Below are 17,772 nucleotides of genomic sequence, written 5' to 3' on the forward strand. Positions count from 1 at the left end.
CCTCCCCTCATCCTGCTGAGAAGTGCTCCAGCTTGCAATTCCCAGTACCTTTGTGTACCCATAAAAAAATGTAGATTATTGCAAACAGTACCAGTGGCATAAACAATCAGGCATACATTAAGTACATTCATTATCCTCAGACTGAAATGAGTTGGCATCACAGATGTGGCTCCCTCCCAGAATGCCAAAGCACTTGCCTAGGACAAGTATGGGACTGTGTGCACCATTTCTGTGTCAACAAACACTCTCTGCACAATCGTGTTTATAGAGGAAAACTGATTATACACTCCCTAACAGTCTTATGGAAGCCACTTTTGTCAAATTGTCTTTTAATTCCACACATTCGCTTCCAGCACAACTCATTTTTGAAGTACATTCTCCGTTCTATAAAAAGACCGATATAACAGTACATTTACTGCTTGGGTTTGAATGTGCATTCTCAAATTCATTTGGCCATCCCATATTGTTGACACACTATCTTGGAAGACATACCATCATCTCATATGAAATTATAAAAGTGCTCCATCTGTTTCTCATTAAATCTCTTTAGGGTAACCTTACACTCACACAAGACTCTATAGTGAGGGAAGGTATAAAAAGGGAAACAATTTTTGGTTTCATTCAAACCTGAAACACTTTTTTGACAATGTTCCAACTAAAATGATGTAGCTGAAAGGTTACACAAAGTTGTCAAGACAAGAGGTTTTAAACAAATACCTATAACCAAAAAACCCCAACAAATTACAGTGATTATAATATAATACAGATTATATATATATATATATATATATATATATATATATATTTGGATTTTGTTTCCATATTCGAAGTAGCAATGTCTTGTAGAAAAAAAGAACCAGCATTGTCCTTTAATATTCACTTTTCAGTTGCTCTGAATGAGAAAGGAAACCATTGAACTCCAATATGATTAGAATCCCACACCCTCCTGCTTACAAAAAAAGACAGACAAACTTGGATAAAAACAATGCCCATGAGGAAATCATTTTCCCATAGTTCAGGCATCAAAGGAGGGTGTGTCTTAATCTCACAAGTTGGAGGGGAGTTTGGACTGTTTATGTTCTGTCTCTAGCATCTTAGATGGGGATCTTGGGTGAGGCAACTGGACACCTGTGGGCTGGTTCTGAGGTTCAAACCCTGAATGTGTGTGAGCCAGTGGGGAGGGTTGGCCTGGGATAGGGCTGTATGGTTTACTGACAGTCATGGAGGCAAAGAAGGGGCTGAATGACCCCTCCTGGCCTTCTGAGGGGCAACTCAAGGTTACAGGCCCCTCCAGGGGTATAGAGCTGTGAGAGCCTGAGATGGTCTTTATTTGCTGTGTGAATATATCCAGAGAGGATTCAACCCTCTCTTGGGGGGTACAGGTCACTCTAGCTGGGCATGAGGTTTGAAGGGTCAGGGAGCTGTGAGTGCCTATTGTGCTATGTTGCACAGTCCTTCCCCTCACAGGGCTCTGGATGCTGGGACTTGGGACTGGAGGTGTGTAGCAGGGGGAGCCTTCTCCAGATCCATACTGGGCCAGGGAGGCGAGGGCAGAGTTCTCAGGGACAATCTGAGGCAGGAAGACAGACTGGTGACCAGCCATATGATGCTGTACCTGGGAGGATGAGGCCCTGAATCCAGCTCCAACTACTGGCTGATCTGGCACATATCCACTAGAGGACTGGGTGCTAGTCATAAATGGAAAATGGGGAAGGCTCAGATTACTGGATGTCCTGCCTACTCTATCATGACTAGACCCCATCTGCTGAGCGCTGGCTTGAAAGGATTGTTGCAGTTGGCTTAGTATGGGGCTGACTGAGCTAGAAATCAGAGGGCTTATGGTAGAAGGTAAAGGGGCTGGGAATCTCCCTGCTAGCCTTCCTGATAACCCCTGCTGGTGGGAATCTGCTGGGTAGGGTGAGGTGGCTGAAGCACCTCGGAGTGGCTGGGTGTGGAGCTGAGCAGTGCAGGTAGAGGAGAAGGATGCCTGGCTAACAGGGAAGGGTGAGGACATGCTGATGCTGGACTGTGGAGGAGGGTGTTGAGTCAGCTGAGGGAGAGGTGTCACAGACTGCAAGCAACTGGTAAAGGTGGGCTTGGAGGAGAGTGTGGGGGACATAGGGGCAGTGGAGAGATGGTGGGCCCTGAGAGAGGCCAGTATAGGGGTGTCAAACCCAGAGTGATGTTTGGTGGAACTAGCAGGAGAGCAGGGTCCTGAACCACAGCCACTGGCTGTATTAGCTCCAACATGGAGTCTTTTTGGGTGGCCAGACGGGTCCCTGAAGGAGCCAGAACTTGCAGCCAGAGGGTGGTGGAACAGGATAGGAGGCAGCTGAGAATGGTGGGCCAGGGCCAGTGCAAGTGGGGTGGTAGCAGCAGCTGCCTGGAGGGGAGCCTGGACCAGTGGTGCCCAGATAATAGGGGTGGGTGAGGGAGAAGCCGGGGTAGGGCTCAGGGTCTGGGCAGCAGCGGTCTGAATCAGCTGGGTGCACTGAGCCATGTCACGGTCATGTTGCACTATTCTCTGGATGATCTCGTTCTCCTGGACGTTGAGTGTGCCTGAACTTTGATGATGCTGAACTTTATGTTGAAGTACAGAATTTCTCTTGCCTGTAAAGAAAATTAACAGCTCCATGTCATTTTCACTCTGTACTTTCCCAGCAGGTAAACACAAAGACCATTTTCAATACATTACAATTAACCTCAGGGTAACCATACAACTTTACCGTTATCAAATCAAGAAGGGGAAAGTTATGTTCCATGAGAGATAGCCACCAAGCTGCTTGTCCTGGTTGTGATTTCTGTATTTTAAATTGTGTCTCAGTATCGTGTCATTCCCTCTTGGTTCACTTCAAGCATACAAACACCTGTTACAGTGAGGAGGGTCGCCATTTCTGAATGAGAGCTTACCAATGCGATCGAGGCGGTCAAGGGCCACAGTCTCAAAAGCCCTCCTCATCATGGGGTACTCTTCCAGCACCTCGTTGAAGTTGTCCACAGAAAGAGAATACAGGCGGCAATAGTTATCAGCTCTCACGCTGGCTGTTCTTCTGCCTCGAGTGAGCAGGCAAATCTCTAAAGACAGAGTGCATGGAAAAAATACTTTAGTTTGACCATTATTATTATGGTTTCTTTTTAAACATACTATTATGTACATCAGAGATTAACGTCAAGGATTAAGGATGTGAGGGATATTGCATTTTGATATACTGAATGCAGCATGGTGGGTTTTCCTTTTGCTTTTTTTCTGGCATACTTTTCAGACTACACTATTTAGAGTTTTCTGGATTCATTTATAAAAGGAAGGGGCTAAAATTGTATTAGCAGTGTATGATGATGAAATACAAAAAGAGCCATGCTTCTCAACTAAACAGATGGAGCACTTAATGCAATTTTTGCAGCTTACATTTTGTTCTGACCTCATCTGTCCTAACAGATCAGAAAAATAAAATAATGCTCCATTAAAAAAAAAAGTAGACTATTTTCCAGGACGAACATATTGAGAATAAGAATATAAACACATTCTTTTGCTCTCATTTTGTCCCCATATTATCATGTTTAGATATTGAATCCATCCATCCATTATCCAAACCACTTATCCTGCTGTCAGGGTGGCGGGAATGCTGGAGCCTCTCCCAGCAGTCACTGGGCGGCAGGTGGGGAGACACCCTGGACAGGCCGCCGGGCCATCACTATTGTATATGCTATTGAATCTATTCATCATACACTGTGAGCAAAGAGGTTAAGAGACTTCTTAAATACTTCCCCTTTGTTATGAATGCCACTCTGATGTGTTACTTAAACTATCAGTTCCCGTCATATTACGCCCACATTATGATAGCATGTTCAGTTGTGTTGACTGACATTGATATGCAGTGTTAACAATTGAAAATCCTGATGTGGGAGTCAAAGATCCCAAAGCTGCGCACTCTTCTAAATCCCAAGCCCTTTTAAGGAGATGATGTGGACCTTTTTTCTCTATCTGCAACAGCCCAAGTTAATCTGCCGAATCAATGGCTTATGTTATGAGAGGAATGCCCCCGCAACACCCTAGGGACAAAATAAGACCGACTTGTCAAGCACTCCTTTTACACTTTCTCCTGCTGTCAGTATGTTAGTACACACACACACACACACACACACACACACACACACACACACACACACACACACACACACACACACACACACACACACAACTTGTGTGTGCAGAATGCTAGCTGCAGACATTACCTCCAAAGTATGAGCCATCAGACAGCTTGGTATCTTTGCTACTCTTGGTCAAGACACTGACAACCCCATGCTGGATGAAGTACATCTTCTTGCCAATGGTGCCCTCCCTGATGATATAATCGCCAGGTTGGAAGACTTCGAAGTGCAGCTTGGTCAGCATGGAGGTCACAAAGTTGGGGTCAGCATTGGCAAACAGAGGCATGGAGGCCACCAACTTACGACAATTGAAGTTGATGATTTCCTACAATGAAAGACATGTTTCAGACACTAACTGATGAACCACATGGCCACACATATGGATTTTCTATTTTTATTTGTGTGTGCTATTATGTGTGTCCACTCAAATCAATACAAAAGCAAGATTTTGTGGTGCATACAAAAGGTATCCCCCCCCTTTTTTTCCCTCCTAATTGTGCTTGGCCAATTACCCCACTCTTCCGAGCCATCCCGGTTGCTGCTCCACCCCCTCTGCCGATCCGGGGAGGGCTGCAGACTACCACATGTCTCCTCCGATACATGTGGAGTCACTAGCTGCTTCTTTTCACCTGACAGTGAGGAGTTTCCCCAGGGGGACGTAGCGCGTGGGAGGATCACGCTATTCCCCCCAGTTCCCCTTGCCCCCCCCCCAACACAGGTGCCCCGACCGACCAGAGGAGGCACTAGCGCAGCAACCAGGACACTTGCCCACATCCGGCTTCCTACCCGCAGATACAGCCAATTGTGTCTGTAGGGACGCCCGACCAAACCAGAGGTAACACAGGCATTTGAATCAACGATCCCCGTGTTGGTAGGCAACGGAATAGACCACCACACCACCTGGACACCCATACAAAAGGTATCCGTTCATAGTGCCTGAGGTCTTATGGCTTTTGTCTTTTGGCATTCAGCCTCTATTGGTTTTCAATCATATCAAATGGCTTGGCACATATTACCATGCATTGTAGATTGATAAAACAGAATAGTCCGACCAATAAATCGTATGGAATCAAAATGACTTACTTCTTTCTTCCTTATACATCCAATACCTATTCTATATATTAGCCCTGAGAGGTTAGATGAAAAAAATGCGTCCAATTTCTATGTTTATCTTCATCGAACGAATTACTAAGTTGTTTAAGTGAGATAAAGTTAGAGAAGGCAGAAGAAAAACATTATTTTTCTTGTATTGCCTTTCAATAAAGCTTTCCACAGCCTGGAACAGATGCACAAAACAGCCCAGATCTCTTTCACATACTGATAGAAACATCAAGATTTGACCAAAATCTAAGAATTAATCAAAAGGGTCCTTTATATATTTGCCTAATGACACCATCTAAAACGCGATGCAAATGTAACAGGAGGGAAATCTGAAGCCTGCATATACATACAGATAAATACAAAGGCATGAAACAGCCTGACCATGTCCAAGCTGCAGGGAGACATCAATAACCCATGAAGGCTCGATAGCAAAAGCATCTAATCCACTTGTTCTAGTCTCATTTACTCCTCATGACTGTAATTAAAATACTCTGGGTATTAATTGAGTCCATATATTCCCATAGTAAGAGCAGACACAAAACAACTAATGGAATTAACCTGCAGTGTATTAGGAGGTCACATGATGCAAAGCAGACACAAATGGCACTGAACTAGATATTAAAATCATGCATTACTTAAATAGTTCAGTATTAAGTCTTAATTTGCCATGTTTCACTATATACAAGTAACTTATGAAAGGAATCTGAGGTGGTCTGGTTTTAATGCAAAGGCTCAAGGAACGTGTTTACACCAGCGCAAAAAGACAAGCCGGACTTTGAGGAGAGAAGTGGCAAATAGATGCAGTAAGCTCAATAACAAATATGTCCAAAATATTCTTAAGAGTTTTGGGGGGCAAATGAGCTTTTAATGAACATATTGGACATTTCTGTTAAAAACATTACACATAGGAGACCATATCACACAGTCTGATGGAAAACATGGGAGGGCTGCTGCAAAGGGTACTGAAAATTCGACCAAAATCTAAAATCACACATAAACAAAATGGTTCATTATTGATGTATCAATAAAACTTTTTCCCTATGTCTTGCATCTCAGCTTTCACTGGATATTTAAATGGAAACATGACTTGTATATGGCACACACCAATGCAAAAAGTCTGACTTTGAGGGTATAAATGATGAACGCAATAAGCTCAATAACAATTACAAATGATGGCCCAAACATTTTGAGCATAGGAAACGAACACAGATCTTAACCATCAACAGGTAGATGATGCTTCCTTTGGTGAAAGGGCTCTCCGTGGTGCCAAACCATTGGTTGCAGAAACATAATGAGTAAAAAGTAGGGCTGCTGTCAAAACGATTGACTTTGGCCTATCTGCAGGCTGCACGGTTGCTTGTGACTTGTCTGATTCATTTTGGCACTGATCAAATTTAGATAGATTGACAATATCATAAATTGATCCAAATAGCCTTTCTTTTTCTTTTTTTTTTAATCGACTGTGTTCTCATTTTGTTTTTGGGAATGCTAAGCTATCCCTGTTGGCAGATATGATGATGTTTGCGTAGCCTACTTTAGACTTATGAAAGCCCAATTCAATTTTTATTTGCAGCAGGGAAATTATCGGCGGGCAATTTAATTCAAAGGCATCCTTCAATAAACTATATATTGTATCCTTGGTATATGTAATACAGATTTTGAATGGCCAAAGATAAGGGAGGAAACAAGGACAAGCGATGGACCCGTTTGATAGGTCTTAGTTTTTGGTCAAATCATAAGCTTCCTTCAGTATCTAAGAGGGATTTTGGCTGTTTCATACATCTGTTTCAGGCTATGGAAAGCCTCAATGGCAGTGCTAAGCCGTTCAATCAACTTAGTGGCGGGAAGACTTTAAGAGCAGTACCAGAAAAAAACAATATGCCACTGATTTTTTAAGTTTACCTCTAAGTAACTCATTCTAGCAAGATAAACTTAAAAATTGCCCGTGATATTTTTCACCTTGCCTTTCAGGGATACTTCTATTCTAAAGTTTTCATGAAAACAAAAAAAAAATTCTTTTTTTTTTTTTTGGTTGTATTTTTCCCCCTTTTTCTCCCAATTGTACTTGGCCAATTACCCCACTCTTCTGAGCCATCCAGGTCACTGCTCCACCTCCTCCTCTGCTGATCCGGGGAGGGCTGCAGACTACCACATGCCTCCTCCGATACATGTGGAGTCTCCAGCCGCTTCTTTTCACCTGACAGTGAAGAGTTTTGCCAGGGAGACGTAGCACGTGGGAGGATCATGCTATTCCCCCAGTTTCCCCTCTCCCCCAAAAGGTGCCCCGACCGACCAGAGGAGGCACTGGTGCAGCGACCAGGACACATACCCACATCCGGCTTTGCACCCGCAGACACGGCCAATTGTGTCTGTAGGGACGCCCGACCAAGCCGGAGGTAACACGTGGATTCAAACCGGTGATCGCCATGTTGGTAGGCAATGGAATAGACTGCCACGCCACGCAGACACCCCCAAAAAAGCTTTTCTTATCATTTGGATGATAATGCAGACAAGATGTGATAACACAGGAAAGTGCAGTTTGGCTGATTGTGAAGGCATGGTGGCTTTGTGATGGATAACGTCTGACCTCTCGTAGCGGTTCATTCAGCTCCTCCAGGATGCTTTCCTCATCAAACATCTTGCCCTGATAACGATGTTCATAGTAGTCATGAATTCTCTGGCGCATACCAGCGGGAAGCTTGTGGAAGGACATGTACTGCTCCACCTGTTTGTACTGCAAAGATGGGGACAAAGAATCAGCAAATAACTACAAGACAAAGTGTCTTATACTGAAAGTCAAAACTCTTATATTAAATCATATATTAAATCTATCAAAAAGCTTGCCCCAAAAGGTAGGCCAGAATGCTCTTCGTTAAGTTTGTCAACTGTCAGGCTTTGTTTGAGATCTATATTCCCAACACGGGGACCACCTGAAAACTGCCCTCACTGCAATATTATGGCTCAGCTCCATCTGATAATTATAGTTGCAGTAGGCAAACTACAGCTAATCATATTAACCACTGTATCCTTCAGGAATATACAACCTACCTAAATGGAAGCCTCATACGAGTCAGCGTATCCAACTTAAATTTGTTCTGTCCTGCTGACCCAGTCTTTATTTCTCCTTCATTCCAGGTTCTCTGTCTCCACACTTACCAGCGCCACACACTTTCCTATCACCTGATGTTATACAATAAACCTCACGCCACCACTGATGGCATTTCTTGGTATGGTAGCTGAAAAATGTCCCTTCTGATCTGCTCAAACCCACTTTTCTCTTATGTTTTCTCAACCCCTTTTTAATCTATTTGTAGCCTCATTCTATGGGCCATTTTACTCTAATATTTAGCAAATAATGTCACACAGAAATAAGCCCCAAACTGCACTTAACTGCGCTTACTCCTCTATGGCTCAGCATTAATTCGAGCACATCCTTGTACCATAGGTGGGGCACAATGCCGGTGATCATCATGGCACTGTTTACCCCTCTTCATTCCTTTTAACCCCAAGATCATAAATTTCCAGACTTGAAGAGTTAATCAGTTAAATTTCTTCAGCTAAAATGACAGCCATGAATAACAGAAACACATACCTTCTCTTGGTACTGCCTTCTGGAGGAGTCCAAGGATTGAATGAGTGCGGTTGCATGCCCGACAAACATGGCAAAGCAGGTGGCGCCCACAATCATGCTGAGAATGGTGAGCCAGACATCCGCCATGCCTATGGGCGGGTATAGTCCATACCCAATGCACAGCATGTGACTCATAGCCTTAAACAAGGCATAAGAGTACTGCTGTCCCCACGTGTCATTCTGTAGGAAGACATGGAAAGAGACGGTCCCTGATTAGCCACAGTATTAAAGCTGCAGCAAGTTTATGTTGGTGATCCTGAAGTCTTGGCCTACAAAAAGGCTTCGTACCCTAATGCTAGAGATGGGATGAGCAGATTTTTGCTGTCCACCTTAACCGAATAATGTATGCAAACAAAAACATTGTGATTTTTAAACCATTTTTTTTATATCTAGTTTTTTAACAGAACGTTCCAAAATTTCACTTTCCCATTCATATTTGCCTGTTTAACAGCCATGTAACCATGTTTTAATTCATGTCTGGAATTTCATTGTTTCCTCTTTTGGAAATTGGAGTTCATTTACTACTGGTAAAGCAGTTTCTGCAATTACATTATTCTAATAAAATCTGTATATACGAAGCCTATTCGTTTGAAAAAAAATGTTTAATTATTGAGTGGTTTTGACATAAGTACACTGGGCCATGGTCTGGGCTCATGAGGAATCCACTTACCACCATCTTATTTCTGGTAACCCAGCAATCAGCAGGAAAGTCCTGCAGCATGGGAACCAGGAACTGCAGGCAGCCGTCCCAGTGACATAGCAGCAACATCATACCAATTAGATTCATGATGCGCACCATGGCACTAGCCAGGTCATAGGTCATATGAAAAACCTGCAACACAGATTATAAGCATTAATGGAGCCTAAACAAAAAAAACACGCATCCATACATCCACACAAACAAATGCAGACCATATCTTAATTTGCTCCCATGCAATCAGGGGATTTAGAACATACAGTAGGTGCTATGTGGGCCAGTGGCAATTGGAATCCTGTACCAGAGCACATTATTCTTAATCTCCATCGACCATCATACCACCAGAGGCTATTTCACATTGCATAATCATCTGTAAGCGTCATTAATAATAGTTCATTGAAGATGTAGCATAGAGGGAAATATCCATTTCCCTTTAAAATGTGCAATGACTGTGCAAGTGCGTGCTTGTGTGCGTGCATGCGCGTGCGTGTATTTGTGTGTGTGCGTTTTTAATTGTGTGCATGTGTGTTGGTGTGTGAGTTCCTCTACTGGCATAATGATGTAACAGGACTATCATGCAACTCAAACCAAACAAAACAGACTCGGACAAATTAAGTGTAAGACTCAGAAGTTTTATACTATAGCAGCAATACGTACTTTTCCCCTTCCTGAGCAAGTTATGGACACTGTAGAATGGGTAACACAAGGTTATCATGTAAGTAGATATCAGCCAATGAAAACAGAGTTCCATATGAAAAATATCTGGCACCATAAGTCACAAGCTTGGTACTGTGGGTATTTCCCTCTGGTGAACACATGAGAGCAATGAAAAATGCAAGTAAATAGAAAGTCTGGGCTACCAGCTGCATGTGAAGTCAGATATGAAGATGTACAGAAACCATCCCTGCGGGATTTACCTCTTCCCACTGGTGGATGTAGCGGATCAGTCTAGACAGGCGCAGAAGCCGCAGCAGACTGAGGATCTTTGTGAAGCGGACAATCCTCAGGGCCCGAGCCGTTTTGTAAAAGTCTGAGTCAATGCGTGTCTCCACAATGAGAAAGATGTAGTCCACGGGGATGGAGGAGATGAAATCCACCACAAACCAGCTCTTCAGGTACTTAATCTTGATCTGCTGGGGGTCTAGGATGATCTCTGTGTTGTCCTCCTTAACGATGCCCGTGCGAAAGTTGAGAACAAGGTCCATGAGGAAGAAGGTGTCAGAGACCACGTTAAAAACGATCCAGGGGGGCGTGTGCTCGTCTTTGAAGAAGGTGATGCCCACCGGGATGATAATGAGGTTGCCCACCATCAACAGCAGCATGATCAGATCCCAATAGAACCTAAAACACAGAGAAACACATACAGCTCATAATCTACTGAAGATGATGTCATGACAGGTTAAGTCAGATTGGCCAAATGTCAGCAAAAAATTCATTCTTGCATTCTTGTCATGGCAAGTCACTGTTTCATGGTTAATCATTGGCAATTATCGCTTTCACTGAGCAAATACAAAATGGTAGACATATCTACAATAACTCATCGAGCCTAACGTGGATTTTTTTTAGTGCGGGAAAAATAAACTAGCATTAGATCTACAAGACTGCACGGACTACTGTGTTTACATTGGGGACAAAAAATAAAAGAAAAAAGAAAAAAAGCATAAAATAAATGCTGGTCATTCATTTCAGTTGTAATGACTGTCTGTGCGCTAACAACTGTTCTGTAGGCAAATTTTAACATTTAAACCATGTGAATGACCAATCTAAATTTGTAGCGTGTTGCGGCTTACAAATGGACACTCATTTCAGAGGTTGAACAGCTGTCAGTCAACGCAATTAGACGTGTTAGGCCATTCTTCCGGGCTGTCCCGGTCGCTGCTCCACCCACTCTGCCGATCGAGGAGGGCTGCAGACTACCACATGCCTCCCCCGAACATGTGGAGTCGCCATGCGCTTCTTTTCGCCTGACAGTGAGGAGTTTAGCGAGGGGAACGTTGCGCGTGGGAGGATCATGCTATTACCCCCAGTTCCCCCTCCCCCCGAACAGGTGCCCCGACCGACCAGAGGAGGCGCTAGTGCAGCCACCAGGACACATTCCCACATCCGGCTTCCCACCCGCAGACACGGCCAGTTGTGTTTAAAGGGATGCCCAACCAAGCCAGAGATTACGCGGGGATTCGAACCGGCGATCCCCGTGTTGGTAGGCAACGGAACAGACCGCCACGCTACCCGGACAGAAAATGTCTGTCTTCTCAGGTGATGCTTGTGTATGACTGTTGATTGGGGTACATTATCCCAGACAGGGACACTTATCACAGGGCTGAGGAAAATTAGTTTCTAACATTTTACCTGATTACCTGCAGAAAAAACTGATTGCGTCCAGTGGCTAACTCCTCAAGTTACTCTGGTTAAGCATTCAACTTGATCAGTGCTTTAACGAGCCCAAAAAAGAACTGCTTAAATAAAGTTTATTCATTAATGAGTAAACATTAGTTGAAAAACTGACTGCTGCACTGAGTCGTTTAAAATGATCAAATGTCATAATGTAAGCCATAATGTAAACACTTTTGCTTTTTACAAAGTACAATGGCCTGTGGTTTCTACTTACAATCAAAACTCAATTCATAGAATTTGATTTCCTATAATTGCAGATCTACCATCCGTCCATCCATTATCCAAACCGCTGATCCTGCTCTCAGGGTCGCGGGGATGCTGGCGACCTATCCCAGCAGTCACTGGGCGGCACGCAGGGAGACACCGTGGACAGGGCGGCCATCACAGGACCTGAGCTTATATATTATATATCAAGCTGCATTTTATATAGCGCTTTTCTAGCTGCAACAGCCAATCAAAGCACTTTACATAAACATATAAATAAAAAAACAATTATAAACGATACAGAATAATATACAAAATATTATATACAGATAATATAAAGTATAATATCAAACCAAAAGTAGTCTATATTATATAAAAATATATATGTATGTATATATATATATGTATATATATATATATATATATATATATGTGTGTATATATATATATATATATATATATGTGTGTGTGTGTGTGTGTGTGTGTGTACATACACACAGGGTGTTGTGATGCGTCTAGTGCAGCAGTGTGTAGTTGGAGGGAAGGTGCATGTGTTCTTCCAACCCGCTTGTGTCCTTCCTGCCCTTAGCTTGCTGCCGCTGGCTAGCCTTTGTGGCGAATAGGGAAGCGTCCTAGCGTGTAAGCCTTCCCTTGCCAGTACATAGCCTCTCCTTCACCAAGACTCCTGCCGGCCTCCCCGTGGCCACACATGGTAACTGGGGTCTTGCGGCCCCAGGCTAACTTGGCAGGGGATCTCGGAGCAGCAGTGGGCCCCAGAGATATGGTGTGCAGGCCCACCCTGGTGGACACGCCCTGGCACCTATCAACCACTGCCCCGCTGCCTTGTGGGTGAGTCTAGAAGACATAAGGCTAAGGGAGCTTACCCCAACAGAAAAGCAAGCTGTGGCGGCACGCTTCGAGGCGGTTTCCGAAAAACTGGATTTCCGGCAGCTCCCTGCAGTTGTGTGGAGGTGCCGGTCGTCTAGGGATCCCCCTTGCCATCGGAACCATCTCCTCTACAATCAAGTCATGTGGCGTTGGGAGAAGCGCACCCCCCATGCCACTTTAAAAACCATCTCTGCGCAGGTATCTTCTGCTATCTGAGTCCTCAAAGGACCCACAAATAGAAGAAGATGGTCATCATCGGGCATGATGGACAACCAGCAAGCAATATATATATATATACTATATACATCCATTAATATAAATATTCTGCACTAGAATACTAAACCAAAATGCGACACTAGAAAGCACATAGTTGTGTTTTTCTATCCATGTCAGTGTTCCCATTATCCATAAGCAGCATCCTGACACTCCTACAGACTGCAGGAGAAGCAAAAGTTAGCATCCACCTGAAACAGTCCAACGATGACGCATACATTACACTGGTTAAGGCTTCTTATAGTCTGTGAGACAGCACGCTTGATAATCTAACCCCTCATTGATTTTATCTGATGCAGAGAACAGCAGCAGACATCTGCAATCTTGACTACTACAAACCTATGAAACCCCATCCATTAACGGGTGCCTTTGTATTTCATCGTGAGATATAATTCTGTGCTTATGCACCATGCTAGCTGACTGTGACATGTCGGTTAGCATGGTGTGTAAGTACCATGTTAAAAAAGTAAAATGTTTGCCCCAATGGGTGGGGGGGTGGGGGGGTTGGATGTGTCATAGTGATATTTCTGGATCTTGTAACCACTAGTTGACAAGTAAACCATTACAGCCACATGTACTGGTGGTGTGCTCCTAATGCCGTGCCGTGAGCTGTGTTCCTATGAGGTTCCATGTACACATTGCAAAAAGAGTAGTGGGGACGGAAAGGAGAGGTGGACTATATATACTATAGCCTGAACGCAGCGGCAGAACGGCAGAACATACTCTAACCACTTAGACCAGGCCTCCACAGAAGAGCATCACAAAAAAGAGAAAACCAACAAGTGCAGGGCAGCCATTTGTTCTAATCAGCTTTCTGTTGTTCTCTGCCAAACAAAGCATTTGCATTCCTCTGCTCATCTGCCCATTGTCTCTGTGGTGACACACTGGTCCTAATTGCACTTCCCCTCTTTGGCTAAATCCACCGTTATCTCTCAGGAATCCATGTCATCTCCAGGAGTTAGCTCCCATCAGCCAGATGTTGAGTAGTTAACATTACTGTTCTGCACACGTCATCATGGATGCAGCATGAGCACTTGAACAGCTGGACCAAAATTAAAAAAAAAAAAAAGGACAGTGCATTACTGCTGTTCCATACAGGCTGGCCTGTGTGCACATCAGCTGACTGTGCATACACTGTTCAGCTTAAAAACACCCGTCCCTAACTCCGGTGGCGGACATCCAACTTGCCAATGTAGTCTGGCACTTCCATCAGAATAAAGCTGGCAGCAGAAGGAGCAGAAGTATAGATTAATAGCTCCGCAGGTCCAAACGGAGGAATCTTGCACTATTTGGGTCAGAGTGCAACTATGTCAAAGTGCATGAGAGCGCAAACAGAGGGGAGTTACAAGCAAAGTCAACACAAAAAGGCTTAAAATGGTGAAAGGAGCTTAGATCAATCAGGACAGCTGAAAAAGGGATCATATTTGTACTAGAGATTTTTATCTCTTTCTGCCAGAGTGTAGTCGGGGCACAGCAGTCCACATCCAGCTCAGTGGCTTAACACACACCTGTACTGTGGGTCTGGCTGACCAGCAATCATATTAACAAAATTTACACCATGTGCCAGATCAGGATGGCGTGTGTGCTCTGGCCAATGAAACCTCTATGAAGGACATCTGCTACTGATGAGTTGTCTAGCAAATCAGCCATCTCACCTATACCAACTTGTACCGGGAGAATGTGCATAGGACACTTTATTGGGGTAGTGTGAAATAGATTTCTGCATAAAAACAAAGGTGAAAATATGCAGGTCTATCATTGTTCCAAAGAAGAGAACAGTCAGACAGTTCTTCATAAAACAGGCTTGGGAATGGGAAAAAAAACTACTAACAGGTCATTTGTGACCCAAGTTTTTTTGAAAGGATATCTTTTAAAGAGGCATGAAACCTCATTTCCTGTCAGCTCTGAGTTGGGACCCCTGCAGAGCACAAAGTAGTGACAGCTCACACGTAACATGGAGTTAACAGCTGGTCAGCTGGACACCCTGATACCTCACAGCATCGCTCTCATTTCAATCTCTCTCTCTCTCTCTCTCTCTCTCTCTCTCTCTCTCTCTCTCTCTCTCTCTCTCTCTCTCTCTCTCTCCCTTTCTCTGGGCTATGCATTGTGAGTCTGCCCCCACCCCATCCACACCATCTCTGCTCCATTAGACTAATTGTGCTGTAATAATCTGCACTGATGTGTGCTTCTAATATCTTGAATGGTCATGTTACCCTATTTTGATTACCCCATTTCCAAGCCCCTGATGCACTCTCTGTAATCCATTGCCCTAGCTAAATGATAAAAAGTGTAATTCAGATGAGTGGAAAAAAACTGCGGTGACATACATCAGCATATCCAACTGGTCGGTGAAAATATGATGAGTGCGGGCCTCAAGGTTAAATGTTATGACAATCCCTTTACGGCAGCGATAAACAGAAAACAGAACAGCGGTGTCTATGCTTCATGCAATGCACTGGAACGTGGTGCATGAAAACACACGCGCGCGTGCACGCACACACACATACACACACACACACATACACACATACAAGGAAGTGTGGCAAGGAATTAGAGGACTACTGGTTGGCTTTGTTTAGCCAGCAAACTTAATTCACGTCAAGAACAGCTGATGTACATTGCTTATTGTTGTACATTTGTTAGCATGTTAAATATACATGTTGAATGCAAGTGCTAGAAGCTGCTGTGCACCACAGTCAAATTCCTCATGTGCATGCACACTTGGCCAATAAAGTTGATTCTGATTCGGAAAGCATGCTAAATTATGATATAGATACACAGACATGCACACACACCCCCCCCCATCAAGACCCTGCAAAGGAAATGGTTTAAGTGGAGTGACAATGTGACTTTAAGAGGATTTTGCATGCTAGTCAAATCCTTTACAATGCATCAGATGTGTGCCTGGCTGGCCCATAAGAACGGTCAAATCAGAATCTGAAGGCCACAGTAAGCGAGACAAGCTGTGGCGATTGCACTTTGAACTTTTTTTTATGAATGACAAACCTGTTTTACAACTAACTCACACTGAAGTTGGGATTACATTCAGACGACAACAGCGTTTTCACCTGTCACCACATAGCCCAATTTAGTGTGCACCTATCATGAGATAGTTTCCACTCACGTTACCTAAAATCACTGTACGGGTGTATTATCCAGAAGCCGGCGGACTTGACCCGTTCCCTCTCGTGCTCCACGGCTCTCTCGCTGCCCAGCATCCGCAGGGAAAACTTGTTGACTCCCGGCTGGAGCATTGCCCCGAACTGCCGGTGCATGAAGCCGGCTTGGTACAACCGGTCGTCTTCGGCCATGATCTGATCGGCGCCCTCCAGCTTGATGAAACCTGACTGGTCAAACACGGACGATCGCCCGGTTCCGCCGCCCGGGCCACCCGTGGCCCCCGGCTGGGCCCCGGGGCCGTGTTCCGCAGGGAAACTCTGCGGGACACCGGCATCCGCCTCCGGGATGAGACGCCGCTGCTCTGCCGGGTCTGCACCGAGGGGATGCCGGCCGGTGATGGAGGAGATGCTGCTGCCCCTGAACAGGCGACAGTCCCCGTTCAAGTTGCTCTTCACACTGATGTTGGTGTCCAGCTCTTCGCTCCTGGCCTCCTCGATGCTCTTCCAGCTGCTCGCAGGGGACAGAGACGGGAAGTGTTTTAGCCGAATACTTTTCCTCTTGGTGTCCTTGTCGCCGTTGTCTCCTTCGTCAATCACGGAGTGTTTTTGCCCGATGTTCTGTGGCAAGCTGTACAGACGCTTGCGCATGGAAGATTGAAATCTTTCCATATTGGAAAAAAACAAAAACAAAAGAGGAGAGCTTGGAGGAAGGGATGCTCTTTAAGGATACGCCGTGGAACCGGGAGGATGAATCAGGAATCCCTCACACTTCGCGAAAACAGTGACGGCGCATCATCCGCAAGACGAGCGCTGATCTTATTTGACACTTGCAACGTGTCTCTCTCTCGCGCGCGCGCTCTCTCTCTCTCTCTCCCCCCGCGCTGGTTTTATTCATTGAGATGCGTCGACAATAAGAGGCACTGCAACCCTACACGGTCGTGCAGAAACAGTGATGCATGTAAATCCAGGTAGTCCAAGTGTCGGAGCGCATCAGGATGCAGCATGCTGAGCATCGGACGTGCTGGAGTGGGAGAATGCTACTGGTTAGGTCCTCAATGACAAAGCATGTCCCCCCCCCCATCCCCATCCCCATCCCCACCCCTCCACACCATCACCACCACTTCCACCTCCTCCTCCTCCTCCTACCCTAAAACTATTTGAGCTCTGTCAGTGAAAAAAAAAAAACAATAAAAAAAACGATGGCATGCATTCACGCAGATGGCACCAGCGTTCAAACGCTGCTGACATCACAGATGCATCCATCCTCCGCCTGCTCTCTTATTAACGTGAGTAATAATCGAACACATTTATATGGG

The 17,772-nt window shown here is 44.7% G+C and overlaps 1 protein-coding gene across 1 annotated transcript; it reads right to left on the minus strand.

The window, feature by feature from the left end:
* Positions 1 to 1,045: 1,045 nt before the first annotated feature.
* On the minus strand, positions 1,046 to 17,125 carry LOC130114127 (potassium/sodium hyperpolarization-activated cyclic nucleotide-gated channel 3-like). Its single transcript, XM_056281899.1, has 8 exons — positions 16,467 to 17,125; positions 10,496 to 10,919; positions 9,552 to 9,713; positions 8,843 to 9,061; positions 7,838 to 7,984; positions 4,234 to 4,474; positions 2,911 to 3,075; positions 1,046 to 2,610 (listed from the first exon to the last, which is right to left on the minus strand). Exons 1-8 carry the CDS (start codon positions 17,123 to 17,125, stop codon positions 1,046 to 1,048), a joined length of 3,582 nt encoding a protein of 1,193 aa, XP_056137874.1.
* Between the last annotated feature and the right edge of the window lie 647 nt (positions 17,126 to 17,772).

This window comes from Lampris incognitus, chromosome 6 (genome assembly GCF_029633865.1).
Source record: "Lampris incognitus isolate fLamInc1 chromosome 6, fLamInc1.hap2, whole genome shotgun sequence".
NCBI classification, from domain to species: Eukaryota; Metazoa; Chordata; class Actinopteri; order Lampriformes; family Lampridae; genus Lampris; species Lampris incognitus.